General features: G+C 49.8%; 1 protein-coding gene across 1 annotated transcript; it reads left to right on the top strand.

The window, feature by feature from the left end:
• Positions 1-8,517, top strand: LOC311216293 (olfactory receptor 14C36-like; the record flags this gene model as incomplete). Its single annotated transcript, XM_084297839.1, has 3 exons — positions 1-810; positions 1,737-1,820; positions 8,389-8,517. The coding sequence occupies 3 exons, from the start codon at positions 1-3 to the stop codon at positions 8,515-8,517; spliced, it is 1,023 nt and encodes a 340-aa protein (XP_084153965.1).
• Between the last annotated feature and the right edge of the window lie 3,534 nt (positions 8,518-12,051).

The raw sequence follows: 12,051 nt of genomic DNA on the forward strand, positions 1-12,051 counted from the left end.
ATGCCCAACAGCAGCTCTGTGAGTGAGTTCCTCCTGCTGGCATTCGCAGACACGCGTGAGCTGCAGCTCCTGCACTTCGCGCTCTTCCTGAGCATCTACCTGGCTGCCCTCCTGGGCAACGGCCTCATCCTCAGTGCCGTAGCCTGCCACCACCGCCTCCACACCCCCATGTACTTCTTCCTCCTCAACCTCGCCCTCCTCGACTTGGGCTGCATCTCCACCACTCTGCCCAAAGCCATGGCCAATGCCCTCTGGGACAACAGGGCCATCTCCTATCAAGGCTGTGCTGCACAGGTCTTTTTCTTTCTGTTCTTTATATCAGCAGAATATTTTCTTCTCACTGCCATGGCCTACGACCGCTACATTGCCATCTGCAAGCCCCTGCACTACGGGAGCCTCGTGGGCAGCAGAGCTTGTGCCCAGATGGCAGCAGCTGCCTGGGGCAGTGGCTTTCTGTATAGTATCCTGCACACGGCCACTACATTTTCCCTGCCCCTCTGTCTAGGCAATGCTGTGGACCAGTTCTTCTGTGAGATTCCCCAGATCCTCAAGCTCTCCTGCTCAGATGCCTACCTCAGGGAAGTTGGGGCACTTTTGTTTAGTTTTTCTTTAGTATTTGGTTGTTTTGTTTTCATTGTTTTCTCCTATGTGGAGATCTTCAGGGCAGTGCTGAGGATGCCCTCTGAGCAGGGCCGGCACAAAGCCTTTTCCACGTGCCTCCCTCACCTTGCCGTGGTCTCCCTGTTTGTCAGTACTGGCATATTTGCCTACCTGAAGCCCCCCTCCATCTCTTCCCCATCCCTGGACCTGGTGATGGCTGTTCTATACTCACTGTTGCCTCCAGCAGTGAATCCCCTCATTTACAGCATGAGGAACCAGGAGCTCAAACATGCAGTGAGGAAACTATTTTATACCTCTTCCTTCAGTATTAATAATGTGCATAAAATACTAATAGGATTTCTGCAAACAAACACTCTTAATGCAAATTCTTGAAAGTAATTTTCTTTATTATTATTTCCTATAATTTGTGGCTTTGATTTATTGTTATTCTAAGCCTCCTAATTATTATTTTATTATTATTATTATGAAGTCAATAATTTCAAATACCTTTACAGTCAATATTCTTGTTTAAATAAATCAATAATGAAACGGGGACAATTTCATTAGTCTCTACTGCAGTCTGTTCCCATCGCCAGTGCCTCCAGCAGTGAACCCACTCATCTAAAACGTGAGGAACCTGGAACTAACGGTTGCAGTGAGGACACTGATTGAATACATATTCTTCAGCTTCTTTAAGATACTTTTTTTTCTTTTTATTTGTCTGTGTTGTTATTTCCATTAGCTATTGTTTCAGATATAAATAATATTAATCTTAACCTCCTACTTCTTAAAGATTTACCTATAGAACCAGGCTTCCTGTGTAGATAAACACAATAAGAACCCAGAAGAAATTCATTGGTCTGAGCTGCCATCTCTTCCTATCACCTCTGGAGCTGGGGGAGCACTTGTTGGGGCACTTGTGTTTTAGTGTTTCTTTAGCCTTTAGTTCTTTTGTTTTCATTGTGCTGTCCTATGTGCAAATCTTCAGGGCAGTGCTAAGGATACCCTCTGAACAGGGCTGGCACAAAGCCTTTTCCACATGCCTCCCACACCTGGCCATGGTCTTCCTCTTTCTCAGCACTTCCATGTTTGCCTACCTAAAGCCTGCTTCCATCTCTTCCCCATCTCTGGACTTGGTGGTGGCACTTTTGTACTCAGTGGTACCTCCAGCAGTAAACCCCCTCATCTACAGCATGAGGAACCAGGAGCTCAAGGTTGCAGTGAGGAAACTGTTTCTATACGTGCTTCTTAAGCATCAGTGTTGTTAACATTATTGTGATTTGTATCATATCATTTTTTGTACTTAGTATTATTATCATATTGTACTACTAATAATAATCCTCTAAATGCTACCATTCTACTTGAGAAACTGACATGAGACATTTTCATTTCATTTTTCATTTTTATTGTTTTCATAACTTTTGATATTGGCTTAATTTTTTAAGTAATTTATTTACTTTGACTACGTCTTCTAATCCACCTATTGAACTAGCCACTATCCATCATTTATCAGCAGTCTTGGTGACTGGGGGAGGTCCCAGTTGACTGGCAGCTAGCAAACGTGACGCCCATCTACAAGAAGGGCCAGAGGGCAGACCCGGGAAACTACAGGCCTGTCAGTTTGACCTCAGTGCCAGGGAAGCTCATGGAGCAGATCCTCCTGAGAGTCATCACGCAGCACTTGCAGGGCAAGCAGGCGATCAGGCCCAGTCAGCATGGGTTTATGAAAGGCAGATCCTGTTTGACGAACTTGATCTCCTTCTATGACAAAGTGACGCGCTGGGTGGGTGAGGGAAAGGCTGTGGATGTGGTCTACCTTGACTTCAGCAAGGCTTTTGACACCGTCTCCCACAGCATTCTCCTCAAGAAACTGGCTGCTCTTGGCTTGGACTGGCGCACGCTTCGTTGGGTTAGAAACTGGCTGGATAGCCGGGCCCAAAGAGTCGTGGTGAATGGAGTCAAGTCCAGTTGGAGGCCAGTCACTAGTGGCGTCCCCCAGGGCTCGGTGCTGGGGCCGGTCCTCTTTAATATCTTCATTGATGATCTGGACGAGGGCATCGAGTGCACCCTCAGTAAGTTCGCAGATGACACCAAGTTAGGTGCATGTGTCGATCTGCTTGAGGGTAGGAAAGCTCTGCAGGAGGATCTGGATAGGCTGCACCGATGGGCTGAGGTCAACTGCATGAAGTTCAAGGCCAAGTGCCGGGTCCTCCACCTGGGGCTCAATAACCCCAAGCAGAGCTACAGGCTGGGAGAGGAATGGTTGGAGAGCTGCCAGGCAGAGAAGGACCTGGGAGTGATGGTGGATAGTTGGCTGAATATGAGCCAGCAGAGTGCTCAGGTGGCCAAGAAGGCCAATGGCATCCTGGCTTGTATCAGAAACAGTGTGACCAGCAGGGCTAGGGAGGTGATCGTCCCCCTGTACTCAGCTCTGGTGAGGCCGCACCTCGAGTACTGTGTTCAGTTTTGGGCCCCTCGCTACAAGAAGGACATCGAGGTGCTTGAGCGAGTCCAGAGAAGGGCAACAAAGCTGGTGAGGGGCCTGGAGAACAAGTCCTACGAGGAGCGGCTGAGGGAGCTGGGCTTGTTCAGCCTGGAGAAGAGGAGGCTCAGGGGCGACCTTATCGCTCTTTTTAGGTACCTCAAGGGAGGCTGTAGCGAGGTGGGGGTTGGCCTGTTCTCCCACGTGCCTGGTGACAGGACGAGGGGGAATGGGCTTAAGTTGAGCCAGGGGAGTTTTAGGTTAGATGTTAGGAAGAACTTCTTTACCGAAAGGGTTGTGAGGCATTGGAACAGGCTGCCCAGGGAAGTGGTGGAGTCACCATCCCTGGAAGTCTTCAAAAGACGTTTAGATGTAGAGCTTAGGGATATGGTTTAGTGGGGACTGTTAGTGTTCGGTCAGAGTTTGGACTCGATGATCTTGAGGTCTCTTCCAACCTAGAAATAGAAATAGAAATTCTGTAATTAAACTAGACTTCCTCTGTAAGTATAGACAATAAAGAAGACAGCATAAATCCATTGGACTCAGTATCCCTCTCTTCCCATCTCCTCTGATTCTGAGGGAGCAGCCCCAGCACGCAGGAGAGGCTCAGGGCAAAGAGACTCACTGCCTGCTGGACTCTGCCTCTCTGCTGCCTTCGGGTTGGGGCTGCTGCTTCCCTGGAGCCATGGCCATGGCCAGTAGCAGGACTTGGCCTTGTCACTGCTGCTCCCTTTGGCTTCCTCATTGTTCTCTTGTGCTTTCACATTCAACTAAGTCTTGAGATCTCATGTATCTTGCTGACAATCTTGTTGTCTGTTCAGTGGTATCTCTTTCATTGCACAGCTCTTCCAAAGCTGGTGGAAGGAATATACCCAAGGAACTACTGCATGAACAGGCCTCTTGCTTTTCGGGGCTTCACTGTAGATCAGAATCTCAGAGTGCTCAGTGTAGTGCTGGACTGGGAGCTCCCTTCTTGGCTGCACATGGCTCAGCAAACAATAACTGCCTTTGACTGGCCTGGAACTATCCCGGTTGTGCTTAGTCTGATGGCAAATGGCATCCTGGAGAGGAATGTGGAGCTGCTCTGTGGCTGGGCCAGGCCTCTTGTGCTAGCCGGGGGAGCGGGGCTGGCCCTGCGGGGCACAGGCACTGTGTGCTGGGGATCTGCCAGGCAAGAGAGCAGGGCTCCTGCAGCTTCACGGACCTCCATCTCCTGAGCCGTGCCTGGCCCCAGTGCAGGGGCTGCTGGGGAGGCCCAGAGCCGCCTTTGTGCCAGCAGCTGCGGTGCCTTTGAGGGGCTGCGGCTGTGGTGGCCATGCCCAGAGCCCTGCAGCAGCCTGCAGTGGGCGCTGCCCTGGGGCCAGCTCAGCCTGGGCTGCTGTGCTGGTGTGGGGTTTAGCTGCTCAGCACGGTAAAACCACCACAGCTGGGGAGAGGGCAGGGAGGTGGGGAGAGGTGGGCAGGGGCTGGGCTGGGCTGGGCAGTGCCCGACAGAGGGCAACAGCAGCGTCAGGGAGCAGTGGCAGCATGCCGGGGAGGGCTCCCAGCAGGGCTTGGTGCTGCAGAGCCAGGGCTGCGTGAAGGGAGCCCAGAGCTGCAGGGGCAGGGGAGAGGAGGCCGCTCTGGGCCCTTGCTGGCCTGGGCAGAGCAGGAAGGGGGCCCAGGGCATTCGTCCCTTCCACGCAGCCTGCCAGGACCTACAAGGTGCTCATGGAGAATCCAGGGACAGGATCTGCCCCTTGGTGAGCAGGGAGAGGGCAAAGCTTCTCTGAAAAAGAGGCTGAAACTGAAAAATGTCCCTCCCCTGTCCCATGGTGTGACAGAGCCAGTGTGGAACAGGTTTCCTTTATTTGATATAGTTCTTGTATAACTTGCATTGATGGTGGCACAGAAAGAGCGTTCTTTCACCAGTGATGCACATCCTTCCTCATGTTAGGACAAAACTCAACATCCTTCACTCTGCTTATTCTTGTGAGGAATGTTTTAACAATTCGTGTCCATAAAGAACAATTCTGTTTGAATCCTGTCTGCCTCTGGGCCCTGCACTGGCAATTTAATTCTTGAACCACAGATGCAGTGTGTCCCAATCTCCCCCTCATTCTAGTCAATTTATCAAATCTTCAGAAAATACTCCTTAAATTTATGAACCTGTTTGCTTTTGTTATTCCGGACTTCTATTTCTAACAGTTACAGCCTTTTTTCCTGTCTTCTTCGAGATTAACTTAACACTGCTATAGATGTGTCTGTGAATGGCTGGGGAAGAATGTTTTAATTACTCGTGAAGTGTCAATAAGAAAGCTGTTTGTGTTTGATGTCTGGGGGTTTCAGAACAACTGATAACAACTAGTGACTGTTATGGGATACTATGCAGACCTTTGGTATCTGGTTAGGGGGGCCGAGAGATTAAGAGGAAGGAAAAAGAAGCTGAAGGACGGCTGGGAGACAAGACCTGCAGGGAATGTTCTATAAACTTGGTATGGTGCCAAGTGAGTACAAAGGGGAGAGGAAGACTACGAGCCTTCAGCATGAAAGACCCCTAGAGACCCCCAGAGGAGACCCCCAGAGGAGACTGCGCATGCTCCAGTAGGAGGGACTGCACCCCGGAAGCTAATTATAATAATCTATTTTTTTAGAAGTAGTAATGAATATGTATTAGTCTAGGAGCATAAAAATCAGCTGCTTGATGTAACTGGTGTGCGTCCTGGTGGAGCGGAGACTCCCGGTGCACCCAGCGCTGTTTGCTTACCTCTATTCCTTTATATTCTTTCAATAAATCCTATTTTTTTAATCCTAATTTGAATCCTGAGCCATTTATAACAGTTTCATGATTATCTATTTGCTTGTCCAGTGAATCCGTCAATCTGTCTATAAACTGCATATAAGGTTCATTGACTCCTTGTCGTATGCTAGTAAAAGAAGGCTGGCTCCTTCCTGTTTCTGGCAGTTTCAGCAGGGCTTGTAATGCTAGTTGGGCTGACTGTCGCAAGATGGCATTGTTGAGCCAAGTTGTAATCGTGGGTCCATTAACGGCTCAGTTCCCATAAGCTGAGGAAGCCCCGCACCCATAAGAGGGTCGCCTAATGTTCTTTCTAAATTCTGCAGTGCCACTATCTCACACAGTTCTCTCCATTTCTGTTCCCATAACAATTTTTGAGTCGGGGTGAGGATCATAGCAGCTATTTGGCGACAATCATACGGAACCAGCAACTGACCTGTCATCACATTTTCTAATAATGATTGTGTAAAAGGTGCATGCAATGCGTAGGTCGTGACTGTTTTTCTCAGTTCCTTTATCAAGTCCCGCTGAAAAACATTATACTCATTTGGCCCATTATTCCGTACTGTTACTGGAAAAGCCATGCCTATCAGGTCTCCATCTCTCAATGCCTCTCGGAGTATACCGTCCCAACGCTTGCAAGGGTCAAAATCTTTACTTGATCGAGGGGCCTCGCTTTGGGAAGAGATGGGGGCCATAGAAACATCCCTTGTCAGGGGCACCGATGGTGACAAAGGTGGAGGAAATGGGCTAGGGTTTGTTTCAGCCTCCTTTTCAAAATCAATCAGGTTGATCTTTTCTGTCAGTGCACAAGCACCTTCTTGTGCTTCGCTTGCTTGTGACACTGCAGTTTGTACCTTTTTTTTTTTCTGCCCACCAAGCTCTTAACATTTCAGTTACTAAACGCCAAGTTGTCATTACATACACTACTATGGTATTTCCCCGAGAAGCAGCATCCCAAATAGTCCCTGCATGTTCCCAAGTAGCTAAATCAAACATCGCTGATACAGTTGACGGGGCAAGTTTTTTTGCAAAAACTTTTAACAGTAGTTTCAGTTTATATGGATCAACTTTATCCCTCTTTTCTCTAAGAGTTTGCTCAACAATTTCACTATTGTCTCCTCCTTGGCCGATAGGTTCACCCCCATACTTCTGCCCGCTGCTCACCTGGGGTTAGGTGTGGTCCCGGGGTGGAAGCTGCAGTCCTGCTGTCAGCTCAATTCATTCAGCGGGGTTCCCTTTGGTCCCAATGCCTACGTTGCTCGTCCCAAATCTCCCATCACATTGAGGTCATTTGCAGGGAATTGATCACACAACTCAAGGCTGGTGTGCAACTGAAGCATTTATCGTTCACGCGACTACCACGCTCTTACTCTGCTCGTTGATTTGTTGCCATGCTGATCGCTCGTGCTGGTTGTTTTCTCAACTCCTCAATTGTTACTTCTTCTTCGACTTTATGCAACTTGTCTTGTACCTTATCTTGCATTTTTTTTACTAGCTACTTTGTTTCTGTGTCTAGCAGATTCCACAGGCTTCCAAACTGAGCTCCCATAGGGGGTATCCAGTACCTGAGGGAATTATTTGGAGGTGATTAGTTGCCTAGAAACTTAGGCAACTAACAGCTTTCTGAAGATCCAGGTGAAGTCAAGTGCACGTGACCCATGGGGCAGAGCTTTGTACGGAGTGCACCGTCATTATATGCCAAATCATTGAAAGTAATGACCAGGAAAGACTAAGAGGAACTCATGGTGGATGAATTGGCTAGCCAGCTATGGAATTACAAAGAAACTCTCTATTCTTCCCTACGAACCTGTGTCTTGTCTATGGAGAAACTGTCCGAGTAGGTCCAACAGCTACAAGAGAATACATTTTCCTCCCCACCTCCACGAACCAATACCTCAGCTGTCAGGCGTAAGTGTCCCTCTACTCAAGAAAGGTGATATAGTGGGTACATACCACATGCAGCTCTGTGGTTTTAACTGTGTGACAACAGAGAAGCCATGAGAAAATGGGATGGAAAATCTACCTCCATCCTAGAGGCATGGATACATGAAGCACAAGGAAAAGCATTCACAAAAAGTGGTTCTTCTGAGAAAATTGCTGCTCCTGTTTCTAGTGGGCAGTCCTCCAAACAGAGTAATGAATACTATGAGCGGGACTAGAGAGGTTCTACCTCCAACCGGGGGGAGGAATGGGGCAACTGGGTGTATTGGACTTTGAGGATTACTTGCTTAACACAGACCCACAGGAGGTGTTAGGTTTTAAAGGACACCAATGCACAGTGTACTGTAATGCCATCAAGCTAAAAGGGCCAGAACCCAATTGTATTTCTGGAATGATGGGAGAATCCCAGTAGTCAACTGTATTGGAGGCTGATGTGAGTCTAATGGGAAAGAGTGGCAAAAGCAACCCCTTGAGACTGGCCCAGAAGCTCTGTGAACCCTTAGTATAGACTCCTTCAGGAAAGGGTAGTTCAAAGATCCAAAGGCTTATCTTTAAACAGTTGTCTACCTTGCCCGCTCTCTCACAGGGCCCTTCTGCTCTGGAGGTGCTGATGGCCAATGAGCAGCAGGTGCCAATCGCTACCACAACAGTGCACCTGAGGCAGTATTGCACTGACAGAGACTCCCTGACTCCCCTGCATGAGCTGGTTCATTGACTGGAGAGCCAAGGAGTGATCAGCAAGGCTCTCTCACCCTTTAATAGTCCCATATGGACAGTGCAAAATTCTACGGGGGAGTGGAAGATAATGGTGGATGTCTGTGGCCTGAATGAAGTCCCACCACTGCTGATTTTGACATAAAACAAAGGAAGGTCAAAGGACCTACACAGGAGATCCTGAGGCAGGCTGGCCAGGTTCAGGGGGACCCCTGCTTGAGGACGGGCTGGGTATCGGTCAGTGTGTGGTGAGCAATTGCACTGTGCATCGCTTGATTTACTAAACTACATTATCATCATCAGCAGCAGCAGCAGCAGCAACATCTCTTCCTTTCCTTTGCTATCAAACCATCTTTATCTCAACACATGAGCATTTCAGGGATGAGGATGAGCTACATGGTGCTGAGTTGTCTGCCAGGATAAAGCACAACATGCTTGACAACCAGAGTCCAAAGCACAAATCACACTTTAAAAAATCAGTCTCTGACATCTACAGAGAGAAGCCTTCCTCTGAGACCAGTGCTGGTTCTGCAGGAGCAGTGCCCATGTGCAGGAGTGTAGAGGAAAAGAGTCCCATCCCAGCAGCACGGCCAGGGAACACCAGCGTTTGGGGCATGCAGAGCTGCTCTCTTGCCACTGCTGCCCTCTCCTGCTGAGCCCTGATGGTGGGGTCAGGCTCAGCTGCTCCTATCACTTGGTGCCAGTGCTGCTGTGGGGCTGTGCTGGGACTGCAGGCAGGGACAGGCAGTGGGCACGACAGTGGCACAGCTGGCCTCCACTGCAGCACTTCCCTCCTAAGGGGGGATCTCCTCCAAGGTGGACTGAGCAGACCTCAAATGCTCAATCTGGTGTGAGCAAGCAGAGGAGGGCTCAGCAGCCCCAGGGCACACAGCAGCCCCAGCAAAGGAGCCTGGCCAGTGATTCCTTGCAGCCCTGGGGCAATGGCAGTGACCCCATGAGCTGGGTCTGCCTCCCAGCCTGCCCAGCACAGCCCTGCAGAGTGCCCCCATGCTCTGGGCACCACAGCCCCCTCGCTCTGCAGAGCAGCACCACCGGCTGGGGCTGGGGCTGCAAGGATGCTTCCCCTGAGTGTCTTGTAGGCTGGCTTCAGGCACACAACTTCTGGATGTGAGCATGATCTTCACTGTGCACTAAGAGCTGAGAGACCGCCAACAGGCACGGGGCTGGAACATTGCCTGCAAGGTCCCTCCTGCCCTAGCACCTCACAGGACTGGCACAGAACTGGATCCTGAGTGTCAGAGAGGCTGGGAGCCCAGCAGGTGTGCCATGGGCTTGGAGGACCACAATGAGATCACTTCTACCTGGGCAGCTCCTGGCCCAAAAAGGGGGTGTTTTCTAGGTGTGGTATTATAAGCTCAGTGGTGCGTCAGAAACACTAAGTCCAGCAGGAAGCAAATGGCTGTTAAATGGCCTGTGAGTTGAGCTCTTTTTGAAGTAGCTGACAGGTCACCCTTGACTCCTGGCTGGGATCTGTGCCTTTAGGCTCACATCTGCCAGTGTCCATGGTAGGGCAGCAGAAGGCACTTGCTGTGCATGTAGTTTCTGAGATCGGCTCCTTCTAAGTACCTGGTAGGCCCCATAGTGGAAGAGGTCTGGAGTAGGGGTTGTCATGTCAGAGGTGTCAGCTTTTGCCTGAAGTCATCCTTTAGGACTGCTTTCAGTTTTCGACACAGAGGGGGCCACTGCCTCCAAGACGCTTGGGGCAAACTGAACCATGCATGAGGGTTTGGAAAAAGATAGCCTGGGAGCACAGAAGCCATTCCGTATCCAGAAGTTGGAGGCAGGAAACAAAATTTTGAGGTGGTACAAGAGCTGCTGGGCACATTGTGCAGGGTTCACCTACAGCCTGTGTGTTCTTTTCCATCCTGACTTAGGTGCCACGTCAATCTCAAGAAAGGAGTAGCCAACAGAAATGAGACAGGTACTCTGAGATCATGAAAGCCATCAGAAAGCAGCCCCTGAGAAAATGACTGATATGGGGAAGTCAGGAGAAGCCTGGTCAGGAGAGATGTGAGATTTGGGGGAGGAAAGAGGAGTTTGGCTAGCAGAAATTAATGATTTCTGTGAGGTTCGAACATTCAGGCAATGTTGATTCTGCTGTAACACTGACTTCAAACAGTCATGTAAAGCCTTTCCCTTATTTTAATGAGTGATATTAATCCCCAAACCTAAATACTACTCTACACCCTGACAGGAATCCACTATTCTTATGCCTGACTTCAAAGTATCCCTTGAAGCCAAAACTCAGCCCATAGCCCCTTTCCCTTACCTTTACTCTCTTGCTTACCCTGATCTGATCAGCTTGTGGGCCAAAAGAAGGAGAAGGGTGGGAATGCTCTGAGGAGCTCAGGTCTGCCTCAGCATCTCCTGCCCCAGGAGGAGGATCATAACTGTGGCAGGGACTGTGAGGTCACTTCTGTCTCTGTACTTGATAGGGCAGCAGCAGGAACGTGTCACAGAAAGGGACTGTGAGGTCACTTGTGTCTGGAGGTGGCAGGTCAGCCTTGCCTTCTCCCTGGGATCTGCACTTTTGAGCTGACATCTGGCAGTCGCCCTGCTAGGCCAGCAGAAGGCACCTGCTTGGCATGCTGACTGTTGGCATTGCTTCCTTGCAACACTGTGCAGGGCTGCGGAGGTGTCAAAATGAAGTTCTTCTAGTAGCATCACAGTACCCACCACATCCCACAGACCCCAAGACTAGCCCTGAGCCAGACATGGGTGTGCAGGGTCTCCTCTCCCAGTGGCTGTGGTCAGGCCTTGGCCCTTCAGCTTCATTAAAACCAACCAAGATTTTTCTCAGCACAGTGCTTTGCCTGTCTGTAACCATGGCCTCCAATTTTCTGCCCTAACAAGGCCCTGGGGAGGCTTTGTTAGTAACAGCCCTCAGTGGGGCCCATTAATACTCCAAGTCACTTCAAGTTTTCTTTCTGACTTTAGCTTCTCAAGTGGTTACATCACTCTCCTCTCAGTACCTGAGCTGAGTACAGGGGGACAATCACTTTCTTAGCCCTGCTGGTCACACTGCTTCTTATACAAGCCAGGATGCTGTTGGCCTTCTTGGCCACCTGAGCACACGGCTGGCCCATATTCAGTCAACTATCAACCATCACTCCCAAGTCCTTCTCTGCCAGGCAGCTCTCCAACCACTCATCTCCCAGCCTGTAGCTCTGCTTGAGGTTGTTGAGCCCCAGGTGAAGAACCCGGCACTAGAACCCCAGAAAACCGAAGAGCAGGGAGCAACCTCTTGGCTATGTTCCTGGCAGCAGCTTTGGAGAGGCGTCCAGGCTTCTGGGTTTGCCCAGAGCAAGACCCTCCTGTTACTGTTGTGCTTTCAGAGAGGCAGCTGTGACCCAGGGTTGCACAGTGCCTGCTGCTGCCTGCAGTCACAGGGATGCCACTGCAGAGAGAACAGGACTGTCACCAAGGCATATGAGATATGATGGTTTATCCGAATAAAAGAGCACAAGAGAACACACTGAAAGCCAAAAGAGAGAAGCAGTGAAAAGGCCACGTC

The sequence above is a fragment of the Netta rufina genome (genome assembly GCF_964035555.1).
Source record: "Netta rufina genome assembly, chromosome: 18".
Lineage (NCBI taxonomy): Eukaryota > Metazoa > Chordata > Aves > Anseriformes > Anatidae > Netta > Netta rufina.